At 40.9% G+C, this 22,766-nt stretch overlaps 1 protein-coding gene across 2 annotated transcripts; it reads right to left on the bottom strand.

Moving 5' to 3' along the window:
- Nucleotides 1-7,880: 7,880 nt before the first annotated feature.
- Arl4a (ADP ribosylation factor like GTPase 4A) lies at nt 7,881-10,043 on the bottom strand. Of its 2 annotated transcripts, none has more exons than XM_021201828.2 (2): nt 9,898-10,043; nt 7,881-8,891 (listed from the first exon to the last, which is right to left on the bottom strand). In XM_021201828.2, exon 2 carries the CDS (start codon nt 8,802-8,804, stop codon nt 8,202-8,204), a length of 603 nt encoding a protein of 200 aa, XP_021057487.1. In that variant the 5' UTR covers nt 8,805-8,891; nt 9,898-10,043; the 3' UTR covers nt 7,881-8,201. The 2 variants fall into 2 exon arrangements, with proteins under 2 accessions (XP_021057487.1, XP_021057486.1); XM_021201827.2 differs by lacking the exon at nt 9,898-10,043 and adding an exon at nt 9,320-9,463.
- Between the last annotated feature and the right edge of the window lie 12,723 nt (nt 10,044-22,766).

Here is a 22,766-nt window from a genome sequence, read left to right on the forward strand (position 1 = left end):
CTGTGCAATCAAAGTGATGATACTCATTACAGAGAATGTTGGTGTCTTCCTGGGGACAATGCATAAGCTCTCTGTCCCAACTCTGGTGGGCTTGCTGCTTCTCCCTTCACATCAGAGACCCCTGAACATTCATGTTTGTGGCAAAAAAAAAAAAAAAATTAATGCTACTTCTTTAAAATCACTCTCATCCTCCAGTGGTTCTCTATACCAACATCCCTGCTTCCCTCTTCCATCACTGGGTCTGACATAAGCACTTGCTTGTTTCCATCCAGTACCATTCCAACCACATTTGCTACACCAAGAAATGACAATACAGCCTCTTTTATGAAATGACAATACAAACAATATCTCATTGAGAGAGGGAGCCATCCATATAGCTCATGTGCACTGGGAACAAACTCTGAAACTGGTATTACATGACAGAATGCCAGGGACTTCAGATTATCTACTCCAACCCACTGTGTCTATGGTACATCAGGTAAAATTTCATTTGTGAGCTAATAGTAATGCACTGAATGCAGACTGAGAATACTTGAATACTAAACAGCATCAATTCATCCTTTAATTTTAACTTAATCCAGTACATGAGTATCCCATGCTGCAGTTGAGAGTAGTGTGGTCCAAAGAGGTTTAGTATCCTATCTGGTAAGTGGCAATTACAACTAAATAGCATTTTAAGCATTCTGGCTTGGGAAACCAAGTCTTACTAATTAGAAACCTTTTCTCTCTCCATGAGGTCTTCTACACCATTGCCAACACTTGTGTTGCAAACTTATTCCAACTTACATAGTAGCTCTCAAGTTACAGCACGTCAAATCTAGAATTTCTAGATAATCACTCCAGTAGACATAAGCAATTTACTGGTGAAATTTTATTAGGTAGCTCAGTAAAAGATCATTTGCCTACCATGCACAAACCTCTAAACTCAATTGCCAGCACCTGAAAAAAAAAATCCTACTAAGTACAAATCATATAAAATATTTAAGGCATACTTGAAATGGAACTTCATAATTTAATAAGACAAGAGTCCACAACAGATACTGGGGCTTAGACTAATGGGTAAATTTAAGAGCAACTTTTAAAATTTATTATTTATTGTGGTGCCGGAGATTGATATGTATAATTCTATAGCTATTCTGTCAAAAGAATAGAAAGAAAAGTATCCCCAGACACACAATCAACTTGCTAAAAAATAAACACAACTATCACAAGTGGCCAGAGAATAAAAGACAACCTACTTTCACCGGAGCATATTGTTCTAGAAGCTCCCTTGCCAGCAAAAAGTATGGGAGCAAAAAGACAGCCAGAATCACATGACTTAGAGAGCTAATCAGGGCTCAGGCTACTTGTAGCTGGAGACCATTCCCAGCCCGTGTTGGTCAGGTGACCCACGTCCACCTGTAACTCTAGCTCCAAGAGATCTAAATCCTCCTATTGCCCATCATGAGTATCCAAGTGCCCATATGTGAGTGACATCCACTCACACAGACACCAACACATACATATAAACAAAAACCTAAGCCGGGCAGTGGTGGCGCACGACTTTAATCCCAGCACTTGGGAGGCAGAGGCAGGCCGATTTCTGCGATCAAGGCCACCATGGTCAACAGAGTGAGTTCCAGGACAGCCAGGGCTACACAGAGAAACCCTGTCTCGAAAAACAAAAACAAAAACAAAAACAAACAAAAAAAAAATCTAAGAAAGATAAATCTTAAAATAGTGCCAGGCATAATGGTTCACACTTACAACCCTGTAATTTAAGCACCTAGAAAGCAGACAAAGAAAGTTCACTGAAAATTTAAGGCTAGCTTAGGCTAAGTAGTAAGCCTGAGCTCAGAAAGGATCATACAGAATTTTATTACACAAACACTCAAATAGTACTAAAAGCCTCATAATAACTTTTGCAAAATATTATTGAATGGACAGACCTGCTAGCCCTGTCTAGTTTAGTGTTCTTTAGCAAAATGTGTTCTGTTACATGAATTTCTGTATAAATTTAAGCCAGAATTTCTCACATATACAAGGTATATTTTAAGTACTGAATAGCTATACAAGGTTACAATATTTGACCATATAGAGAATATACTCAGCACCATAAGCAGTTCCATTAATGTCATTAAAATCTGGACAACCTATAATTTAACATTACAAAGAGAATCAGGAAACTGAAAGCACAAAAACCCCCACTGTTATTAATACACAGCACTACTGAGATGCGTTCGGCAAGGTCTAGAGAGAGCATATAGCTCTGAAATGAGTTATTTTGAGTGTTGGTCATTGCTTTGGTTTAGACATGGAATAAAGACCCAGAGGCAGAACAGTGGGAAGGTGGGGCCTACTGGGAGAATTTAAGCCACTTGGGGTATGCTCCCAACAGGAATACTAGGACTCCAGCGCCTTCTGTACTTCCCAGCTTTAAAAAGGTGAACAGACCTCTTCCTCTTCTACATGTTCCTGGCATGATCTACTATGCCATCACAGGACCAGTGCAAGAGAGACAAGGATCATGGACTCAAAGCTCTGAAACCGTGAGCTAAAACAACAAACCTTTTCTCTCTTTTAAAGCTACCCCAAGTATTTTGTCACAGTCCTGGAAAGCTGATCAACACAATTATACTGGCCTAACTTCTGAGTTTTAAATTTGACATAGGATTCTACTATAAAATCTTATAATGGCATGTTTTAAATGTATCTGCTTGAACATCCCCCAACTACCCGTGCTATGCACATCTTAAGATACTCAGCTAGTTCAAAGGCAAAGCTCCCTCTTTTACATGTATGGATAAAAATTAATTTATTGGATTTGACACTTAGCCAAATACTTGGCACTGACTCACTCAAGGTTTTGCTAAATGCTAATTATAAAGCAATCACTGTATAGACAGGATGCTAATTCACGTCTTTAATCCTAGAACTCAGAAAGCTGAGGCAGGAGGATCACCTGGGTTCAAAACCATCCTGAACTAACACAGCAAGTTCCGGTTCACCCCTGCAGAGTGGGACTCTGTCTCAAGAAATAATAAAATAAAGGCAAGCATTGTGCTCCTACAAAAATACTTTTTAAAAGGTCTATAGAGGCTCATGCCTGGAACCCTAGTACTCAGTAAGGTGAGGCAAGATTGAGAGTTCAAGGCCAGCCTGGGCTACATAGTGAATTTCAGTCCAGCTTAGGCAACTGAAGAAGACACTGTCTTCAAAACCAAACAAAAATAAAAAGGTCTAAATTAAATCGTATTAACCACTTTTTTGTATTACAAAGTTTCTTTCAATTTCCTTTCCTGGAGATTAAATGAAAGTCGTCAAATATATACTCTACCAGAGTCACCTCCCCAGTGTCACTTTCTACAACAACTGGATTTTATGTTAATGCAATGGTTAACTTTAATGAGGACCAGAATCACCTAGGTGTTGTAAGCAGCAAGATTGCTGGGCCCAACCCTAGAGTTTCACATTCCTAGGTATGGAGTGGAGGCTGAGGTTTTGTGCTTCCAATAGATTCTTAGCTAATAATAATGCTTTCAGTCCATTACTGTGCTATACCAGTTGCTGTCATTTACAAGCTGTATCACAGTAGTCTATTCACAGCTGCACTATATGGGACAATACTCTAGATAATTGTTTCAGTAATGCTTTAAAGATGTTTAAATTTTTAAAATTATGTGTATGTGTGAGGGCATATGCACATGAATTCAGATAACTAATGAGGACACAGATCCCCTAGAACTGGAGTTGCAGGCAGCAATGAGCTGCCCAATGTGGGTGCTGGGAATTGAACTCAGGTCCTCCACAAGAGAATGTGTGCTTTTAACTGATAAGCCATTTCTCTAGACTTTTCAGCAATGCTTTAATTCTCCTTTATAAAACTGGGGTAAAGATCCACCTCCCCTAAAATAGGGCTTACTCAGACAAATAATTGGAATTTTTTTTTTAAACCCAATTTACTTGTAAAACCATCTTGCCCATCATGGGTAAAACCAATTGCTACAAAAGAAACAAAAACTTCAATGACCAGAAGAGGTCGGGATATAGCTCAGTGGTCGCATGGAAAGCTATGGTTTCAATCTCCAGTATGGGATGGGAGGTGGAAAAGACCTCCAAATTGAAAGTAATTTAAAAACAAAAAGCATTTTGAAGATCTACACTTAATTTGGGATTTTTAATTTCTGTGAAGCAAAGAAGTATTTTATCACTACCTAGAAAATAACCAAAACTTTTACTTTTGTTTCTGGGAAAAGTTAAGACTTTTATTATCCCCGTATGCTGTAAAAATGACTGAAACCTCAAAGAACTGTGGATGTTTAGACTCGCAGAAGTTCTACCATGCTGCCATTTTGTGCTATGGCACACAGGTATCATTCCCATTCCATAATGTCTTTTCTTTAGATATATATATATATATATGCAAGGAACATATTCTAACTACTAATGTACTCAATGTTTACTGTGTGCCAAGTCCCCTAACTACCAAAGTATTTAGTCCTTTTATTCAACAAAGCAATCCCCAACAGTAGCTATGATCCTCAGCCTACAAACGAAGGAACTAAGAACGGATATTAAACTGACCCAGACAAGTCTAGTAAGCAGGTTCCATTATCAAGCAAGGGTTTGTGTGGCCATTATCAATGATACCATACTGCATCTCAATGAATCTCTACTCAGTAAGGACTTATACACATCATTTCCCTCACTCTTCTCAAGCTTTGTGAGTCTACATGTCACTTAAATATTGGCAAGTTTCAAAGGATTTGCTCAAAGAGCTATATGCATAACAAAAATGCCAAGGTTTAGCACTAACTCTGAACCTCAAGTTTGTTTTAATTAATTAAATGATTGATTGGTTTTTCGAGACAGGGTTTCTCTGTGTAGCCCTAGCTGTCCTAGAACTCACTCTGTAGACAAGGCTGGCCTTGAACTCAGAAATCTGCCTGCCTCTGTTTCCCAAGTGCTGAGATTAAAGGCGTGCACCACCACTGCCCGGCTGAATCTCATGTTTTTAGTAGTACAACTATTCTTCTCCAAATCTATCCTCTCCTTAAATACCTCTGTATTTTGAATTTGCACAAAATTGAAACATCCTCTGGCTGCAGTCTATTGGGAATATCTTTGGTCTTCAAGTACTTTAGTATTAATTTGTCATTTTTTTGGGTATCAATTGCTCATATGGAAGTCTCAATTAAAAAAGAACTTGAGAATTCTACATCAATACTATCCATTTCCAGAATATCCTGCAAAAATTAAATTTTAATATAAAATCTTAATCTAAGTGTGATAGTATATGCTGACAATCTGAGGCAGCACCCAGGTGATATACATGGACCTTATTTTAGAAAAACAATAATAAAAATTGAACTTCAAATGATAGTCTAACGCAAGACTCCAAGTTACATTAATTTATTTTGAAGAAACATTTCTGTGTTTTGTTACCGCTAAAATCATTGTTTATATGATAAAACCATTACATTAAATAGAACACTGATATACTATACCAGATTTCTCTCATGGCCACCATACACAATTAAACTCTTCTAAACAAGCCATTCTGGTAAGTGGTTTATTTTTCCTTTGCAGTGCTAGGACTCAAACCAGAGCCGTGTACCTGATAGGCAAGCACCCATTGTACCCATAATCCCAACTCCTACCAAAACATTCTAATTATGTGCCCTTTACTCTCATTCTTAAGTCATCATCCAGTTACCTACAGACTAGTCATTGACTTCCATCTACATATACTAACACTTCAGTTTTTAGCTTCCTGTAAGGATTTTAGGATTATTAATGAATCTATGTAGGCTAAACCATAACATTTAAAATCTATTTTAGCATAAATTTGGATATATGACTCTTTAAATATCAAAGGATATTTTAAAATAGTAATTTGAAATTACAATGTTTAACCCAATTAATACTTGTATAAACCAACTCATTTCCAAAACAGTTAACTATTTTAGAAATACACTTTAGGTGAAGATGTAGTTCATTGATGACTGCTTTATATACAGGGGGCCCAGAGTTTGAACCCTGACTCTTTAAAAAGACAAATATACTTTGAAAAAGGGTACTTTTTAACTTAAAATAAAAAAACCTACATATATTCATTAGCTTATGTGATTAATATTAGCTTTAATAGGTGATATAAATTTTGAACTTAAGTTTTTAGTTGAAGTGGCTCACATAAATACAATTCATGCAATGGCCATTTTGCTGTTCTATAAATAAGAACAACATGGACTTGCTGGTCCAATTCTAAGGTACAAAACAAGGGTCAAGAGCTAGTGACCATAAACTTTTGTTTTGTTTTTAGTTTTGTTTGATACAGTGTCTCTTTATGTATCCCTGGCTGTCCTTAAACTCAGAGATCTGACTCCCAAGTGCTGGGATTAAAAGCAGAGTGAAAATTTACACTGATTTAGAATTAAGGAAGACAAGCTTTATTATTCCATCATGGACTGGAGATGTGGGAGAGGATACTGAATTATAAGTAATGGGTGGGGTGGGGTGAACTCCCAGAAAATAACCTTCTGTGGAAACCTCACCAGAGAAAATCCAAACTAGTATAAAACTAAACATCCCAGCTGATAAGCATTCTTCTTACACATCTAATTAAAAGCTACAGAAGTGGAAGTACATATAAACTCCAAGTGAGATAGCTATTCTAATGCCTCCAGCTGTTTACTGGTAACTATTCTTCACAGCTCTAGTCCTAGTGCAGGTACATTTGACATGGACACTCCACTGGGTGCTACGTCATTTTGTAACAAGAATCAAAGTTCCAAAAATTCACCTGTGTCACTTACAAAAAAAAAAAAAAAAAAGNAAAAGCTCAAAACCCAAACCGAGTCCTGCTAGCAAAGTGCACTTCCTTTGGTGATTTCAGTACAAACAGCTGTTGGCGTCAAACATAGGAAACACGCTGATTTACTGTAGGTGATTACTGGAAGGAAGTCTTCCTGGAGAGAAAAATTAAAGCTCTCCCCTCCTTGCAATTTCATTTTTTTTATTACAGTAGAAACAGCACCAGTTAATTGTCTTCAAATGACTTTGCTACTTCTCCCACTCACTTTCTAGGATCCGAATTCCTAGCTGCACTACTGTACCATTTCTTCCTACAACCAGAGCGAGGAAGCTCTGAAAATACTGTTAAGCCAATTAACAAAAAAAAATTAAAGCTCAGAGCACATACTGAAAGGTACATTTTCATTCCACAGCATATCAGGTGATTATAAAGCTTTCATTTCTCCCAAAATGCTACAAAAATATATGAAAAAATCCATTTCCATCCAGTAAATAGTAATAAAACGAGTATCTTTTAACTAGATCATTTAGAGACTATGTATTACAGTAATTCCCTCTAAGTGAATTCACCACCACTTTCTCTATAAATCCATTCATGTATTCAAGCATATGTATTTAGTCAACATACTCATATTTACATCAGTCGTTTTTTAGGTTCAAGTAATAGTGCGCTTCTGACAATGAACTATTCCTACAATAGCTCCAAAACCCCAAAAAGTTGTTTTAAACCTGTGTAGACAGATGCATAGCTATTTCTAAAGACTATACACCAAAACATGCTTGTCAGGAAAACTAACCCATGCACTTGAATATACCCCAAATATTTTAATTAATGCTAGACCAACTAAACATTTTCTAGAATTAAAGAGATATCATTAAATTGTTTCCAGAATAACATTAAAAACCACCTTGTCAAAACCTCCAGAAAAAATACTTCCTTATATCCCAGCATGTTCAACTTAGCATGTGTACACACTGATCTACCTTAACATTCCCATTCACTAGCATTTTGTGTTTACAAAGCCTTGTTTGCAATTTCTTGGCAAAGGCTTCCCCCCAAAAGACACAAGCACAAAACACTAGGCATACACTCTTCAAAGTTTTATTTCACTAAGTTCAGGTCAAATTTCCACAAAATTGTTTTCTGGTCAATTACTAGCCTTTTTTGACTTCCCAAAATGGTAGTACCAAAAGATTTGTGGGTCAGGGAGAAGAGACCACTTTAAGAAGCATTGCACTGACTCATCTTCCACAAGGCAACAGAGTTGGGTATCTGACTGTTCAACAAAACAAAGCTTTAATCGCATCCATGAGGGCAGACAGGCAAACCAGGCTGTAGACACTCTTCAGCTTGTCAGAAATCAGACCCAGGAAAACCTATTCCACACCGATAGAAAAGGTACTGCCATTCATCTCTTCTTTTTCTGTTGCCGCAACATTTTTCTCCTTTTAATTATCATATCATGGAGTTTCTCCAGTCCTTCCTTTAGCCCGTCTCCTATGATTGCACAGGTGGGCTGCAAATGCCAAGGAGTCGATGAGCTCAGTTCCCCCATTGCTAACAACTTCTCAATCTCTGAGAGAGAGAGCGAGTTCCTCAGGTCTTGTTTGTTAGCAACTATAAGCACAGGGACTCCCTGATTTTCAGATATCCTAGTAATTTTATGAAGTTCAGTTTTGGCTTCTTCCATTCTCTCAACATCGACAGAGTCCACCACAAACACAATACCATCTGTGCATCGGGTGTATGACTTCCACAGTGGTCTTAATTTCTCTTGACCACCTACATCCCAGAAGTGAAAAGTGACTGTTTTGGAATTGCCCAAGGTTACCTTAATTTTCTCAGTGTTAAATCCTTTGGTAGGTACGGTATTTACAAATTCGTTGAACTGCAGTCTGTATAAAACTGTTGTCTTTCCAGCACAGTCCAAACCCAGAATAACAATGTGAAAGGACTGAAAGGACGGCAGACTGGACAGGATGGAAGTCTGGTCTGACAGTCCATTCCCCATTTCCAGCTGCAAATGGTGTCCCAAACTGAACGCGTTCTTCTTATCTGCTTACAATTTCTCTTCCTGGGTGATCGGGCTACGCGATTGCTGGGGAGGAAATGAGTAAGTTATTACCGTGAGCACATTAAAAATGGGGTTTCTCTACTTTCGACAAAAATAAGCACATGAGGGACTTAATAAAACTTGCTGTGAGTAAACACACCAGATGAGATAGTAGATGTACTCAATCCAAAACAAACGATGCATAACTGTCACCCAAAGGCTTTCTTCGATCCACTCTAACTGCAGTAACGTGTACTTTTATTTTTTTTCTCTGTTCTCTACGATCCCCGAGCCTCAAAAGCTCATTCTAAAGACAACCCAGGCGCCACTATCTGGTGCCCGCCACCGTATCCATCACTAAAGTGCCTTTTCTTGGCAGAAAACTCAAAAAAGGCAGCCCTATCTAGATCTAACCTGGCACGTCTCACCCAGGCTCACTTTCCTGGCTGCGTCCCCGATACCAAAGCTCTCACCTCCCGGGCTGGAGTCGGGATTCCAATGGGGGAACATTGGCTGGTGTCAATCTCTCTCTCTCTCTCCGCGCAAGGAACGCGCCACAGCCCCTCTCAACCGAGACCTCCGCGCCGCTCTGGCGGACGCCCCACAGGGAAGCCCAGACTCGGCCTCTGGCCACGCCCACCCTCACGGCCCACCCAGGCCCCGCGATCCCATTGGTCAGCGCGTCGGGGCCGCCCTGCCACTCCCGCCCCGGCGCCCTAATTGGCAAGGGTGCCTGCCACTCCCAGGGCGGCAGCGCCGGGGCTCGCTCTCGGCCCTCCGGCACCACCTGTTGCCCTGAGTGGGAAACGAGGCATGGCAGAGGGCGCCGAGCCCGGGGCTGCAGGTCCAGCCGCCCGGCCGCCCCGCGCACCTGCAGCGCGGGCCACGCCGACGCAGCCCTACACGGCGGGAGCGGCCCACCGCGTCTCAGCACGCCGTGCGCCGGGGCTCGCCGGGCCGCGCCAGCCCCGCCGGACACCGAGCGACTCCGGCCGTACCGCCTCCGCCCCGCCGCGGGCCTCTTCCCCCCACGTGACCCCGCGCCACTCACCTGGCAGACGGTCCTCCGTCGTCCCGCCTCCGCGGCTGTCAGCCGCCGGGGAAGTCTGTCCCCGGGCAGCGACGAGGCCTGACGGCCGCCGGGCCGACGCCGCGCGCCTGCCGGGCTAACGGTGCTCGCCAGCCTCGCTCCCGTCCGCGGCTCCGCCCCTCGCGCCGCGCCTGCCCGCGGGGGTCGCGCGTGCGTGTGCTGGCCGCGTCTCCTAGCAACGCCCAAACAAGGTCACGTTCCAACCCTTTCGGCGCCCGCCGCTGGCGCAGACGGGCGGGGCTTCGGCCGCTGGTTCTCCGCCTTTCTGCCGCCCCAGGCTGGGTGCGGGCGGGCGTCGCCGGGACCGCCCCTGTTCCTGTCGCCCTAGGGCGGCCTCTGGGCGGCGGCGGTGATTCAGGGTCTGTGATGTTGGAGGACACTGGCCGGGTGGGTCCCTTACGTCACGTCACAAGGCCGCCTGGGGGGAGTCTGCGCGGCCGCCCTCCCCAGCTTGTGCTGGCTAAGACGGTAGGCTACCTTTTGTAAGCCAAACACTACCTCCCAAGTGAGTCTAGCCACGCCCCACAAGTTGGAACTGGAACCAGTGCCCCTATTATAGAGAATGCACTTTGGAAACGCTAAATATTTCCAGTGGCCCAAGAACTGGTGATGAAGCTGCAGCTAATAACTTATGACTAGTGGTTAAACACGTTGGCTTCCATAATGTAATTAATTGTGTCCCACTATGTTTGGCCTTAGGAGGCAAACTGTCGTTTTTGTGAATATTCCAGTCTTTGTAAAAACAGAATGGACCAAATTGGTCATGAACTAATTATAAAACGTGACCAGCAATCTTTTAAAGATGTTTATAAAAACAAAGGCCATTTTAAAGCTTGGTAGAACCTACAGGAAATTTTTGTCTGGAAGGCTATAATAATAGTGCAATTTAAAACTAGATTTAAACTAGATTCTGGTCAAGCACTTGGGAGGCAGAGGCAGGCGGATCTGGATGCTGCAGGGTCAGCCTGGTCTACATAGAGAGTTGCAGGCCAGCCAATAAATAAGTAAATAATGGATTGTAACTTTCCTAAGAAATTTCCTGATCTTAAAATTACCATAGCCAGTGGTATTTATTTTATGCAGAAAGGGTTGGGCTTGTTTCTGTTGGTTTTGTTTCTTTGTAGTTTTGTTTTTCTTTTGTTATGGTTTTGGGGGCTAGTTTGTTGGTTTGGGTTTTGGGGGGGGGTGTTTGTTTGATTTTTGGTTTTGGTTTTCAAGACAGGGTTTCTCTATGTAGCCCTGGACCAGGCTGGCATCAAACTCATAAATTTGCCTGCCTCTGCCTCCCGCCCTAGTGCTGGGATTAAAGGCATGTACTACCCTCACCCCGATCACCTTATTTCTGTTGTTTTTAATAGCTGATAAAAAAAAAAAAAAAACACCTAAGGAATAATAAGCACAGTGCCTAGCTTTAAGACAGCATCATTAATTTAGGAAGAAAAAGATAGAAATCTCAAATGGCATATTCTATAAAGTTATTGAATGTAATCTGAGCTAAAGATTGTAACTAAGTAGGGAATCTCATTAGCCATTTACAGTTATTAGCATAAAAATCGAGAAAAGCTTTTGTGCAAGAACTGCTCTCCTTGGGAATTTTAACAGGGATTCTTTATTAAGCTGGAATTGCTTGCAAATCTCCTTAAATAATTTAAGGTAAAACTGCACCGTTTACAGTAGTTTTGAGATCAAGATCCTACAGGTATTTCATGCTCAGTTCCATTTTTGCAGTCATAGCCGCAAAGCAGGTGAGATATGACAACCCTGAGACCCCATCCAGCCCTGCAGAAAACATCTTGCTGAACTGCACTTCAGTGTCTTACTCTGAGCTTTTGGCTAGAACAGTCACTAGCAGCCTACAGCCTGTGAGTTGAATTTGAGAGATAAGGATTTTTCACGTGTCTTAAAGAACTCCAACAGAAAGAAGGACTATTTAATATAGACAGACCATCTGTGCCCCTACAAAGCTTCAATTATTTGGCCTCTACCGCTATATAGAAAAGTGTCTGGTATGCTTAATCTATAAGCAATAATAACCATATAAAAACAGCAGCAAATGATTAAAAGGCCACAAGATTTCTGAATCCCACTTTTCATTTTGCTGCGCAGAGCCCATTTCAGTGTTTTACTTAGCTGCCCTTTGTTCCAGAGGATGTTCGCTTTGTGCTGCAGTTCAAAACCTGCACTGCTGCACCCTGAGCTGTCCTGGAGGACATCTGGAGGGGCTGTGGGAGAGTTTATGTTTTGAGGGCAACACTGCCATCTGTTGTAATGTGTTTGAAACTACAACTGTTAAGTTTGCAGCGACCTAAATATGGGCAAGTTTGAAACTCCTGAGACACTGACAAGGTTAAGCAGACACCAGGGCCTGACGACTTCCGACTTCCACCTTTTAGTTTCAGTTCTCCAGACTCAGCTCAAGGCCTCTCCTGTCAGAACCATCAAGAGAGGAAGCAGGGATTGGTGATCATATTTAAGTAGTAAGTTTTCCTTTCCAATAACTCTGCTGGTGAACTAACACTTGTTTCCATTTTTAACCACATATCCAATATTGGAACAATTCTAATGTTCTGCCTCTGAGACTAAGTGTGAGGGTCCATTGCTGCTGTTCTCGAAATTTCTCAATGTACCCCAAGATTTCCCCTCTCATCCTGACAGAGCTAGGGAGAAGGTCAGTGTACCTGCTGGATACTGGTAGGTTAAAAGGATCATGATACAAGAAGACTCTCACCCTTCAGTGTCTCCGAATCACGTTCTATATTTTCTCTCCAGGAAACCTGCTCCAAAATCTGGTGCAGACCTCAGTAGAAGGTTTTTATTAACAGGCGGAAGGGTTTCAATTCACTGGAATTGGCAGACTACACATGGGAGCCAAACTATCATGGTTCAAGTCATACACTGTCAATGTTGACTAGTCTCCGATCTCTTATATTAAAAAAGGTGAGGGCTGGAGAGATGGCTCAGCAGTTAAGAACACTAACTGCTCTTTCAAAGGCCCTGAGTTCAATTCCCAGCAACCACATGGTGGGCTCACAACCATCTATAATGGGCATCCGATGCTGTCTTCTGGACTGTCTAAAGACATCGACAGTGTACTCATATAAATAAAACAAATAAATCTTTTAAAAAGGGGGGGGGTGAGATGGTTCAGCAGGTCTTGACTGCTCTTTCGAAGGTCCTGAGTTCAAATCCCAGCAACCACATGGTGGCTCACAACCATCTGTAATGAGATCTGACATCCTCTTCTGGTGCATCTGAAGTCAACTACAGTGTACTTATGTATAATAAATACATCTTTGGGTCAGAGTGAGCAGGAACTGAGCGAGCAGAATTGACTGGAGCAAGCTGGGCCAATCGGAGTGAGCAGAGGTCCTAAAAATTCCATTCCCAACAACCACATGAAGGCTCACAACCATCATACAGGTAAAGTGTCCTCATATAAATAAATAAATAAATAAATAAATAAATATTGAGAAAGAAAGAAAGAAAGAAAGAAAGAAAGAAAGAAAGAAAGAAAGAAAGAAAGAAAGGTGACCTTCCTCAGTGTAGTCCTATCTAATTTTTTTTTTTGTCCCTCACAGTTTTGCAGAGAAATACGAGTCACAGTATTAATGTGTATTTAATTTCTTATTTTACTTTATGGTAGCACAATAATCTATAGAAAAATACAGACATGCAATTATATGTCAATGAGTATGCTCTGGATTTGCTTGCATTGTGTACTGAATGCTTAGTCTTCAGTGTGTTGGTGTGGAGACTATGAAAACCTTGAGAGATTTACGTGATGAAGGTGATTAGATCATGATGGTACTGCCCTCACGCAGGACCATGCTGGTTGGCATCAAGTTGCTAATCACTAGAGTGGGCTATTAGAAAGAAGGGTGAGCTTGGTCTGTCCTCTAGCTCTTACTTTCTCTTTCTCCATGTTTCCCCTTTTCTGACGACCTCTGCCCTGAAGCCCTCCACCACAGCTGAGGACATCTGCACCATGCTCTTGAACTTTCAGGGTTATGAAGTACTCTTGTGTTTACAAATTACCTGTTTTAAGCCGGGTGGTGGTTAGTAGCACATGCTACTTTAATCTCAGCACTCAGGTAGCAGAGGCCGGTGGATCTATGAGTTTGAGGCCAGCCTGGTCTATAGGGCGAGTTCCAGAGCAGCTACACAGGACAGCTACACGCACACACTAAGGCTTGTGCTTGACTCAGTGCAGTAGGTCTCTAAATGACTCTTCAAGACACAGATAAGAGGATTTCCATCTGACTAAGCTAAGCAGCCTCCATTGGAGTCGAGAGAAATGAGGTTGACCCCTCTGACACTGAGCCTCTGGATCTTTCTGCCCTCTTAAGTAGTAAATATTGCACAGATATGCCAATATATCACTTGGAAAGAATGCCAGTGTGTCAGTTTGGGAATGCATTACCTTGCTTGAGAAGAGCTATCGTCCCCTCTCTTGGTATTCACTCTGAAACCTTTCACTTTAGATTATTACTGTGTTTGACAGTTTGATGCTTTATGTGTGTGTTTATACAGAGACCACTCTGATCTGCGTGGATCAAAACCACCTCGAACACTCTTTAAAGAGTGGGCTGATAAATCTGAAGCCACCCCTTAATGATTCCTAATGCTTTCACATTTTAAAATTTGCCTTTTTCATAAATAGACAAAAAGATTCTTCTGTTATATGAATTTAATTATGAGTGCTTCAGAGAAACTAATATTTCATTATTTGGTCCTTTATTTATTATAAATTATATGCAAATTACTAGTTGGAAAAGAACAATGGTAAATACTCAGAGCCATTTGTCAAAATGCTGAAACCATTCTGAGTAAAAATTCCACAGTTTCTTCTCTGATACTTGGTAAGTTCATTGATAAATTTGTCCCTGTTACAGAAGAAAATGCCTTGTCTCTCTACCCTTCTTTCTGTCTTTCTGTTTCCCAGATTTTGCCCTTTAGGAAGTTATTCCCTTCCCATCATGCTCTGGATACCATCTGCATCATATTGGAAACATACATCTCTTCTTCAGTAGATGTGGGGGTGGAACAAGAATCTTGGGGTTTGAGCTGAATACAGCATGAGTTTCTCAGCTGATACATAAGTTGGATCTCAAAAGGTGTTTAGTGGTCCAATAATCACAGGCATTTGTGGACCACGCATTTCAATTTTTGGCAAAATAATTTGCTCAAAAATAGAAGACTTCCGGTCTACTTGGTTCCAGAGTTGCCTGTGACAGAAGCCATAGCCAAAGGTTTTGTCTGAATAGTATCCTGACTGTTATTAGCACTTTCTGCTTTGAGTTAATAGCAGCCACATTCAACATGAAAACACCACCCTTAATCTGATTTTGTATCTGGCTTGGCTCACATTTCCGGAAAGCCCTTGAGCAAGATCTGAGTGACATCTTTATCTACAGTTATATTGTTTACAGACACTGGTGGCTTTTCCAAACTACTAATCCCCAGTCAATCCCGACTGTGTGCCACCTGATGACAGGAGAGTGGTGTGGACCTCTCCATTTCTGTTCACCCCCTTAATCCTGCTCTTCAACCAGCAGCCCTTGATTTGGAGCCTGCTGCTGAAAGCAGGAAAGAGCTGTTCATTCTCATTAGTATCCTAAATTTTCCCTTAGTCTCAGTCTTTTCTCAGGAGGAACATAACCTACCTTCTTAGTCACTGCTGATAAAAGTTTTACTGAATGTTTTTAAACTCCCAGCCTATGACACATGTTTCCAACCTCTCAGTGGGTCCACCATTAAAAAGGGCCAAACACCATTATAGCAAAACCCCACTTCTGACACCAGTTTTTTGTTTGTTTGTTTGTTTGTTTATTATTATTACAGTGTAAGATGGCCTGCTTTAGAATGAGAGGGACTTCAAAATGCTATGGTTCAAATACCATGGGATCTTCTTTCTGTTTACCTGTCTTAAAATGCACAGAAGCTCTGCCATTTGCTACTGGCTTCTGTCTCTGACCTCAACAAGGGTATCCAAGTGTTCATCATTTGCCAGATGGTGAAGAATGGAACAGAAGAGTGGATGACTAGACGCTTTCTTTTGATGAGTGCATCAAGAAACATGCCCTCTTATTTCAAAAAGCAGCATATTTTCCAGAACTGTCAAGTGACTGATAGAGGATCAGCGGATGAGTGCTACAAAAATATGCAAGTGGGGTTTCTGCTGTTAAATGGCAAGATAGAATACAAAATGAAGATATCAAACTAACCGCTATATATTTTGTCGTCCTTTCGATTTCTTTATATCGCTTTGGGGGGAAGAGCATGAATAGTGTCTTAATTTGCCTTCTATTGTTTCAATAAAGACCATGACTAAAAGAAACTTGAGGAGGAAAGGGTTTGTTGGTTTATTTATCCCCAATCATGGTCCATTCATTGAAGCCAAGGCAGGAACTCAAGGCAAGAACTGGAGGCAAGACTGAAACAGAGACCACGAAGAACTAACAGCATGCTTCTGATGGGTTAGTCAGCCGAAATTCTTTGACTGACTAGGACTTCCTGCCCATGGAAGTCCCCACTCATAATGGGGTAGGCCTCCTACATCAATCCTTACCTAAGAAAGTGCCCCTACAAATTGTGTTACAGTTTGACGGAGGCATTTTCTCAGCTGAGGTTTCTTCTTCTCAAATGAGCCTAGCTTGTGTCAAGTTGGCAAAACTAACCAGAAAATTTAGAAACAATGTTTTTAGCTTCTGAGTGACTCACAAAGTTATATATTTTCAGCAGAGAGATGATTTTAAAAATTCAGACTTAATCAGCCCTAAGTTAGCAATCAGTAGGAACATTATAGCACATTTTGTTTCATTCTCTGTACCATTGACATTACTCTTGGGTGTATTTTCAGTGCTGTGGAGAATACTCTAAATTTCTACCTTGTACTTCCTGAAGTGTTCCATAAAATCTGAATTTCCTACTAATGTATCTGATGGTAGGAACTGTTTGTGGCAGATATAAAAAGTGGAATGGGAATGTAGCTAAGGTGGTAGAGAGCTTGCAGGGCATTCGTGGAGCTCTGGGTTTGAGTCTCAGCTCCATGTGTACCAGGTATGGTGGTATAAACACCAAGTAATCTTAGCACTATGGAGGTGAAGGCAGGAGAAGTTGTTCAAAGTCGTCAGGCTACAGCGTGGGATATTTATGACACTTCAAAATATGAGAAAATAATGAACAAGATAGTAAAATGTTTATTTTATAAAGTGAAGTTTTAGGGGAAAGGGGTGTAGTGTTTTGAATATGATTGTCTCCCATAGGATCATTTGAATACTTAGTCATCAGGGAATGGTACTAAGGCTTGGAAAGCATGACCTTGTTGGAGGAATTATGTCACTGGGAGTGGGCTTTGAGGTTTCAGAAGAAGCCTGAACCACGCAGAGGCTCTCTCACTTCCTGCTGAAATTTGGATCCAGATATGGATCTCTCAGGTCCCATGTCTGCCTGCACGCCATCGAGCTCCCCACCATGAAGATAAAGGACTAAACCTCTGAAGTTATAAGTAAGCCCCAGGTAATTCTTTTACAAGAATTGCCGTGGTCATGGTGCCTTCACAGCAATAGAACACTGGCTTAGACAAGGAGTTTTTCTTAACATCTACATGGGTGTTTTTCCCCTGAGTTTTTACTTCTCACCTCTGTGAATATATATAACAAATGTTGCTAATCACCGCTTAGTTGAGATTATAATAGCAATAGTTTCTGGCTTCAGCTTCTCCCTTCCCTGACTACCACTCTTTAATTCATACACTCAGTTACTAACCTTTTCCTAAGTTCACTTTTTTCCCCCTAAAAGCTTCTGAATAGTGAAATACATGTATACCCAGTGGCGTGTGTGTGTGTGTGTGTGTGTGTGTGTGTGTGTGTGTGTCTAAGGATGAAATGTAGAATACTGAACAAGCTACATATATGCTCTAACACTGAATTAATTTGGTCTTGTTCACTGAGGTCCTCTTATTTATTCCTTCTTTTCAACTGCCTTCCATCAAGTTCTGCTCCCCACACTTGTAGCAGATGCCGATATTTTCCCAATTTATACTCACCACTGAAAGTCTGAGGTAAATAAGGAGGTAAAAACAGGCTTCACTATAGATAAGCTGAAGCTGAAAAATCAATGTCATGATTTACCACATGTACTCAACCTAGCTAATGATAGTCCCTGAGGTCTTTTGAAGGACCTATATCAAGATACTAGGCACTGTTCTATGTTGTTACATTACCTCTGGAATCAACCACACTGCTTTCAGACCAACCAAAAGAAGCTGAGAAGCAGCAATCCTTAGTTGTATGTTGCAAGTGTGTAATATGCTTCCTGACTTTACAGGGTATTACAAATAGATTGCCCGAGTTTCAGAAGATAGTCTGGACTTTTAAACTATTGAGACTATAAAAGACTATAGGGACTTTTGAATTTGGACTGTTTATGCTTTGCACATAACAGTAAGTTACATGATTTACATCCTTTGGGTACCAGGGAGTGGAATATGGTGGTTTAAGTAAGAATGTCCCCCCAAAATGTATTTATTTGCATGCTTGGTCATAGTTGTTGGACTATTTAGGATCTGGAGGTAGGTCACCAGGGTTAGGCTTCGGGGTTTCTAAAGCCCACACCAGTCCCAGTCCTGCCTCCTGCTTGTGGATCAGATGTAACCCCAAGGTTTCCCTGGGGACTTTTGAAGGACCTATCAAGATCCTACTCTTTGTCTACTATTCTGGCACCATGCTTGCCTGCCTGATGGCACACAATCTACCATGATGGAAATGGACTAACCCACTGTAAGCAAGCCCTCCAGTTAAATGCTTTTATAAGTTATCTTGGTCATTGTGTCTCTTCGCAGCAACAGAATAGTAAAGATGAGTATTTCAAAGGGAACACGTTCTGCCAAGACTTAACTAGAATTACTTATTTATCTGGTAGGAAAAGTGATTCCTAGATAATCAAGGAAAATTATACTCTTATGTTGGATAGCATTATGTCAACTTGACCTAAAAGTCATCTGAGAGGAAGGAACCTCAGTTTAGAAAACGCCTTCATAAGACTGAGCTATACACAGGCCTGTAGGGCATCTTCTTAATTATTGATTGATGGAGGAGAACCCAGTCCATTGTGGATGACCGTGATCTGGTAGTCCTGGGCTCTATAAGAAAGTAGGCTGAGCAAGCCATGTGTAGTAAGCCAGTAAGTAACATTCCTCCATGGTTTCTGCATCAGCTCCTGCCTCCAGGTTCCTGCCCTGTTTGAGTTCCTGTCTTGACTTTCTTCAGTGATGAACAGTGATATGGAAGCATCTCCCTAAGCTTCTTTGGCCATGCTGTTTCAGTAGTTGCAATAGCAACCCCAAAGACGTAATCAAACCCTAGTTAAAGTACCTGTAATTCTCATTAGGAAATTGGACATGATTCTATGTTTTTGTTATCAGCTTTTTCATTTAAATCTGAGGAATCGTTATTTTGTGGCCATCACTACCTATTTTCTTTCTGAGCTTAGGGCAGTTTTGGTTCTGGAATACAAAGTGTTGTCCCTGGGTCATTTATGCAGCTCATATATGAGAAGTACTTGACTACTGTGCTTGGCAGGAACTGTTCATCCTAAGGAGAATTGTCATGAATTTATTAAGAGGTAATGTGGATTCCCAAGGGCTATGCCCAGGTCAGCAATTCACATTCACTCAGGAATTCATTCATTCATATTCATTCTCTGTCTCTGTCTCTGTCTCTGTCTCTCTCTCTCTGTCTCTGTCTCTGTCTCTCTCTCTCTCTCTCTCTCTCTCTCTCTCTCTCACACACNCACACACACACACACACACACCCACACACACCCACACACATCTGCACTGTGTGTGGGTGTGTGTGTGTGTTTCATCTAGTGCTCATGTAAGTTCACATAAACTAAAATTTGCCCTTATAAAGCATACTTGATCTTTTGTAAGCAATATTATATTTGGGAGTCAGCATCTCAGCACAATAGTTTTTCTCGTTTGAACCTGTACCATTAGAGGCCCATTGTCTACCTGAGGAACTGCTGATAACATTATTCTAGTAATGTCCTTACTGGGTGTCTAAATTCAGAAAAATCCTATGATCAAGAATAAGAAAATGCCATTCCAAAGCTAAGAGGAAACTGTGGGGCTTGGGGGAGTGGTGGCAGGTGTTTCAGCATTTTCTTATTAAGTGAGATCATTAAAGTATTTCTAGTTTGGTTAAACACAGCTGAAATCTTCTCCCATCTCTCTGGTGTCCACAGATGCTCTCTTAAGCCCCTGATTTCCTTCAGTGTTCCCAGAGTTCTTCAATCAGTAGTAGATGTCTGTGAACCCAGCATAAGATGTTTCTTTTTACCTGGGTTTGTGAATTTCCAACTTGGAACAACAACAGCAGTTTCATAAGGATTTGGACAGAGGAGAAACACTATCCATATTCTCTCTTCCCCTAGACACCATCTTTTTTTTTTTCCATTTTAGAAATAAATCTGTAGGCCAAAGGTATGTTTAACAGAATATAGAAAAGTCTATCAGTTTTTCACTGCGTTTGCTTTTAACCAATACTCACTACTTAGAACACTAGCTTTATTGCATAACTTTCTATCTAGGCTGACTAATAAATTGCCCCATGCCCCAAAGCTATTCATAGACCATAGTAAAGATGTGTGGATATTGTGTGTTACCTCACACAATGAAAGAGACTTTCCAGTGTGATTAAGAACCCTGAGATAAGAATACTATCGTGGATCATTCCAGGACTGAATAATCCACTAGACCTAAACTAAACAAAAGGGTCCTTATCAATGAAGAACAGAGATAGGAGAATCAGAGTTTTAAAAAAGATATAACCAATAACAAAGACGAGGAGGCCAGATAAGTGAGGAGGGTACCCAGGAGGAGCTGGATACAGAAAACAGAATGGAGGGAAATGATGCAATTATATTTTAATAACAAAATGAAGACATGACCAATGGAGGAAGAGGCTAGAGAGGTACATAGATTTTTGAAAATACTATTTTGGTGGTTGGTAAGATAAGAAAATAGTCACAAACCAATGACCGTAGATAGCCTATAGAATCAGGAAAATAAAGGAAATGGATTCTTTCCTAGAACTCCAGAATGCATCTCTGTTCACCTATTTTAGAATTCCTGACATCAAAAGTATGCCACAGTCTATGTGCATTGTTTTAGTTCACTGAGGTTCAAGTGGTTCTTATATGGCATTAGAAAAGAAATTCAATATGGACATCACTAATTGGACTTAGGGGTTACTGATAACCCTATAACAAAAGGATATTAATAACAAAAGACACGTGAGGTTAGGGGAAGTTGGAGAGATGTAAGTACATAAGATCAATATACATTGTATAAATCTATGAAATGTCCAAAGAATAAATAAAAAAGTTTTTAATGAAAAACTAAGCTATCCAATTAGAAATGTGAATAGTTAATAATGTCTTATATATGGAAGCATCAAATTTACAATGTTTGAAATCATTTGAAAGATAACCTAATGTATATTAACTCTATACATACACATAAGTCTTGGATGGAATGTCTATTTAATGAAGCTGGGATATGATAAGTTTAGCCAACTCTGTTTCTTATTTGGTCTTTTTTGTGAAACACTATATTTTTAAACATGAAAACGGACACTTCATTTTAGCTTGTTTTCTTTACAAATCCACTATAGTGACAGAATGTTGTGTTTCAACTTAAAAGTCTAGAATTGTGGTTCTCAACTTTCCTAATGCTGCCACCATTTAATACAGTTTCTCATGTTGTGGTGACCCCCAACCATAAAATTATTTCATTCTTACCTCATAACTACAATTTTGCTACTGTAATGAATCATAATTTAAATATCTGATGTGCAAGATATCTGATATGAGATCCCCAAATGGGTTGTAACCCACAGGTTGAGAACTACTGGTCTAGAGTATACTTTACAGATTCTTAGCTCTGTCACTGTTGACATAATTCTTTGCTGTGGTGGGTGACAATTATCTTGGGCATCAAAAGATGTTTAGAGTATCATCAGGCTGTGCTTATATGCCAGCAGCATTAGATGTTCACAGTTGTGAAAAACAAAAGTGGCACTAGGTCCTTACAGTTGTCCCATGAGAAACAAACTTGGCCCTGTGAAACCTAGTACCACAATTCGGTGATAGCCCTTTTACCATCAACAGGGATATTTAGATGTTTGGGGTAGGCAAATTATCAAAATAGCATAGATGGGTGTTTCCACAAAATTCACATTTATGTATAAAGAAAGACAACAACTGTGGGCTGGAGCGATGGCTTAGCAGTAAAGAACACTGACTGCTCTTGCAGAGGTCCTGAGTTCAATTCCCCGCAACCACATGGTGGCTCCCAAACATCTATAATGGGATCTGATGCCTTTTGGTGTGTCTGAAGCCCACAACAGTGTACTTATATAAGATTTAAAGAAAGTCGACAGTCACGTGAAAGCATTCTCTAGGATAACTTCTTCCTGCTGCTGCTTTGAGATCACCATCTAGTTGATGGAACATTCCCAGGCTCAGCCCTTGATTTATCATCTTTGGCTACATTCATTTCCCAGACTACCCACTTATGGATTGTTGTTTGTGAGGCTTTCTTATTTGTTAGATATGTTTCCTCTTCAAGAACTTTGTGTTTGTCACTCCTGCCTGAGCCTAACCACCTGCACTCCTGCCTGAGCCTAACCACCTGCACTCCTGCCTGAGTCTATCTACCTGCACTCCTGCCTGAGTCTATCCACCTGCACTCCTGCCTGAGCCTAACCACCTGCACCCCTGCCTGAGTCTATCCACCTGCACTCCTGCCTGAGTCTATCTACCTG

This window comes from Mus pahari, chromosome 7 (assembly GCF_900095145.1).
Source record: "Mus pahari chromosome 7, PAHARI_EIJ_v1.1, whole genome shotgun sequence".
NCBI lineage: Eukaryota > Metazoa > Chordata > Mammalia > Rodentia > Muridae > Mus > Mus pahari.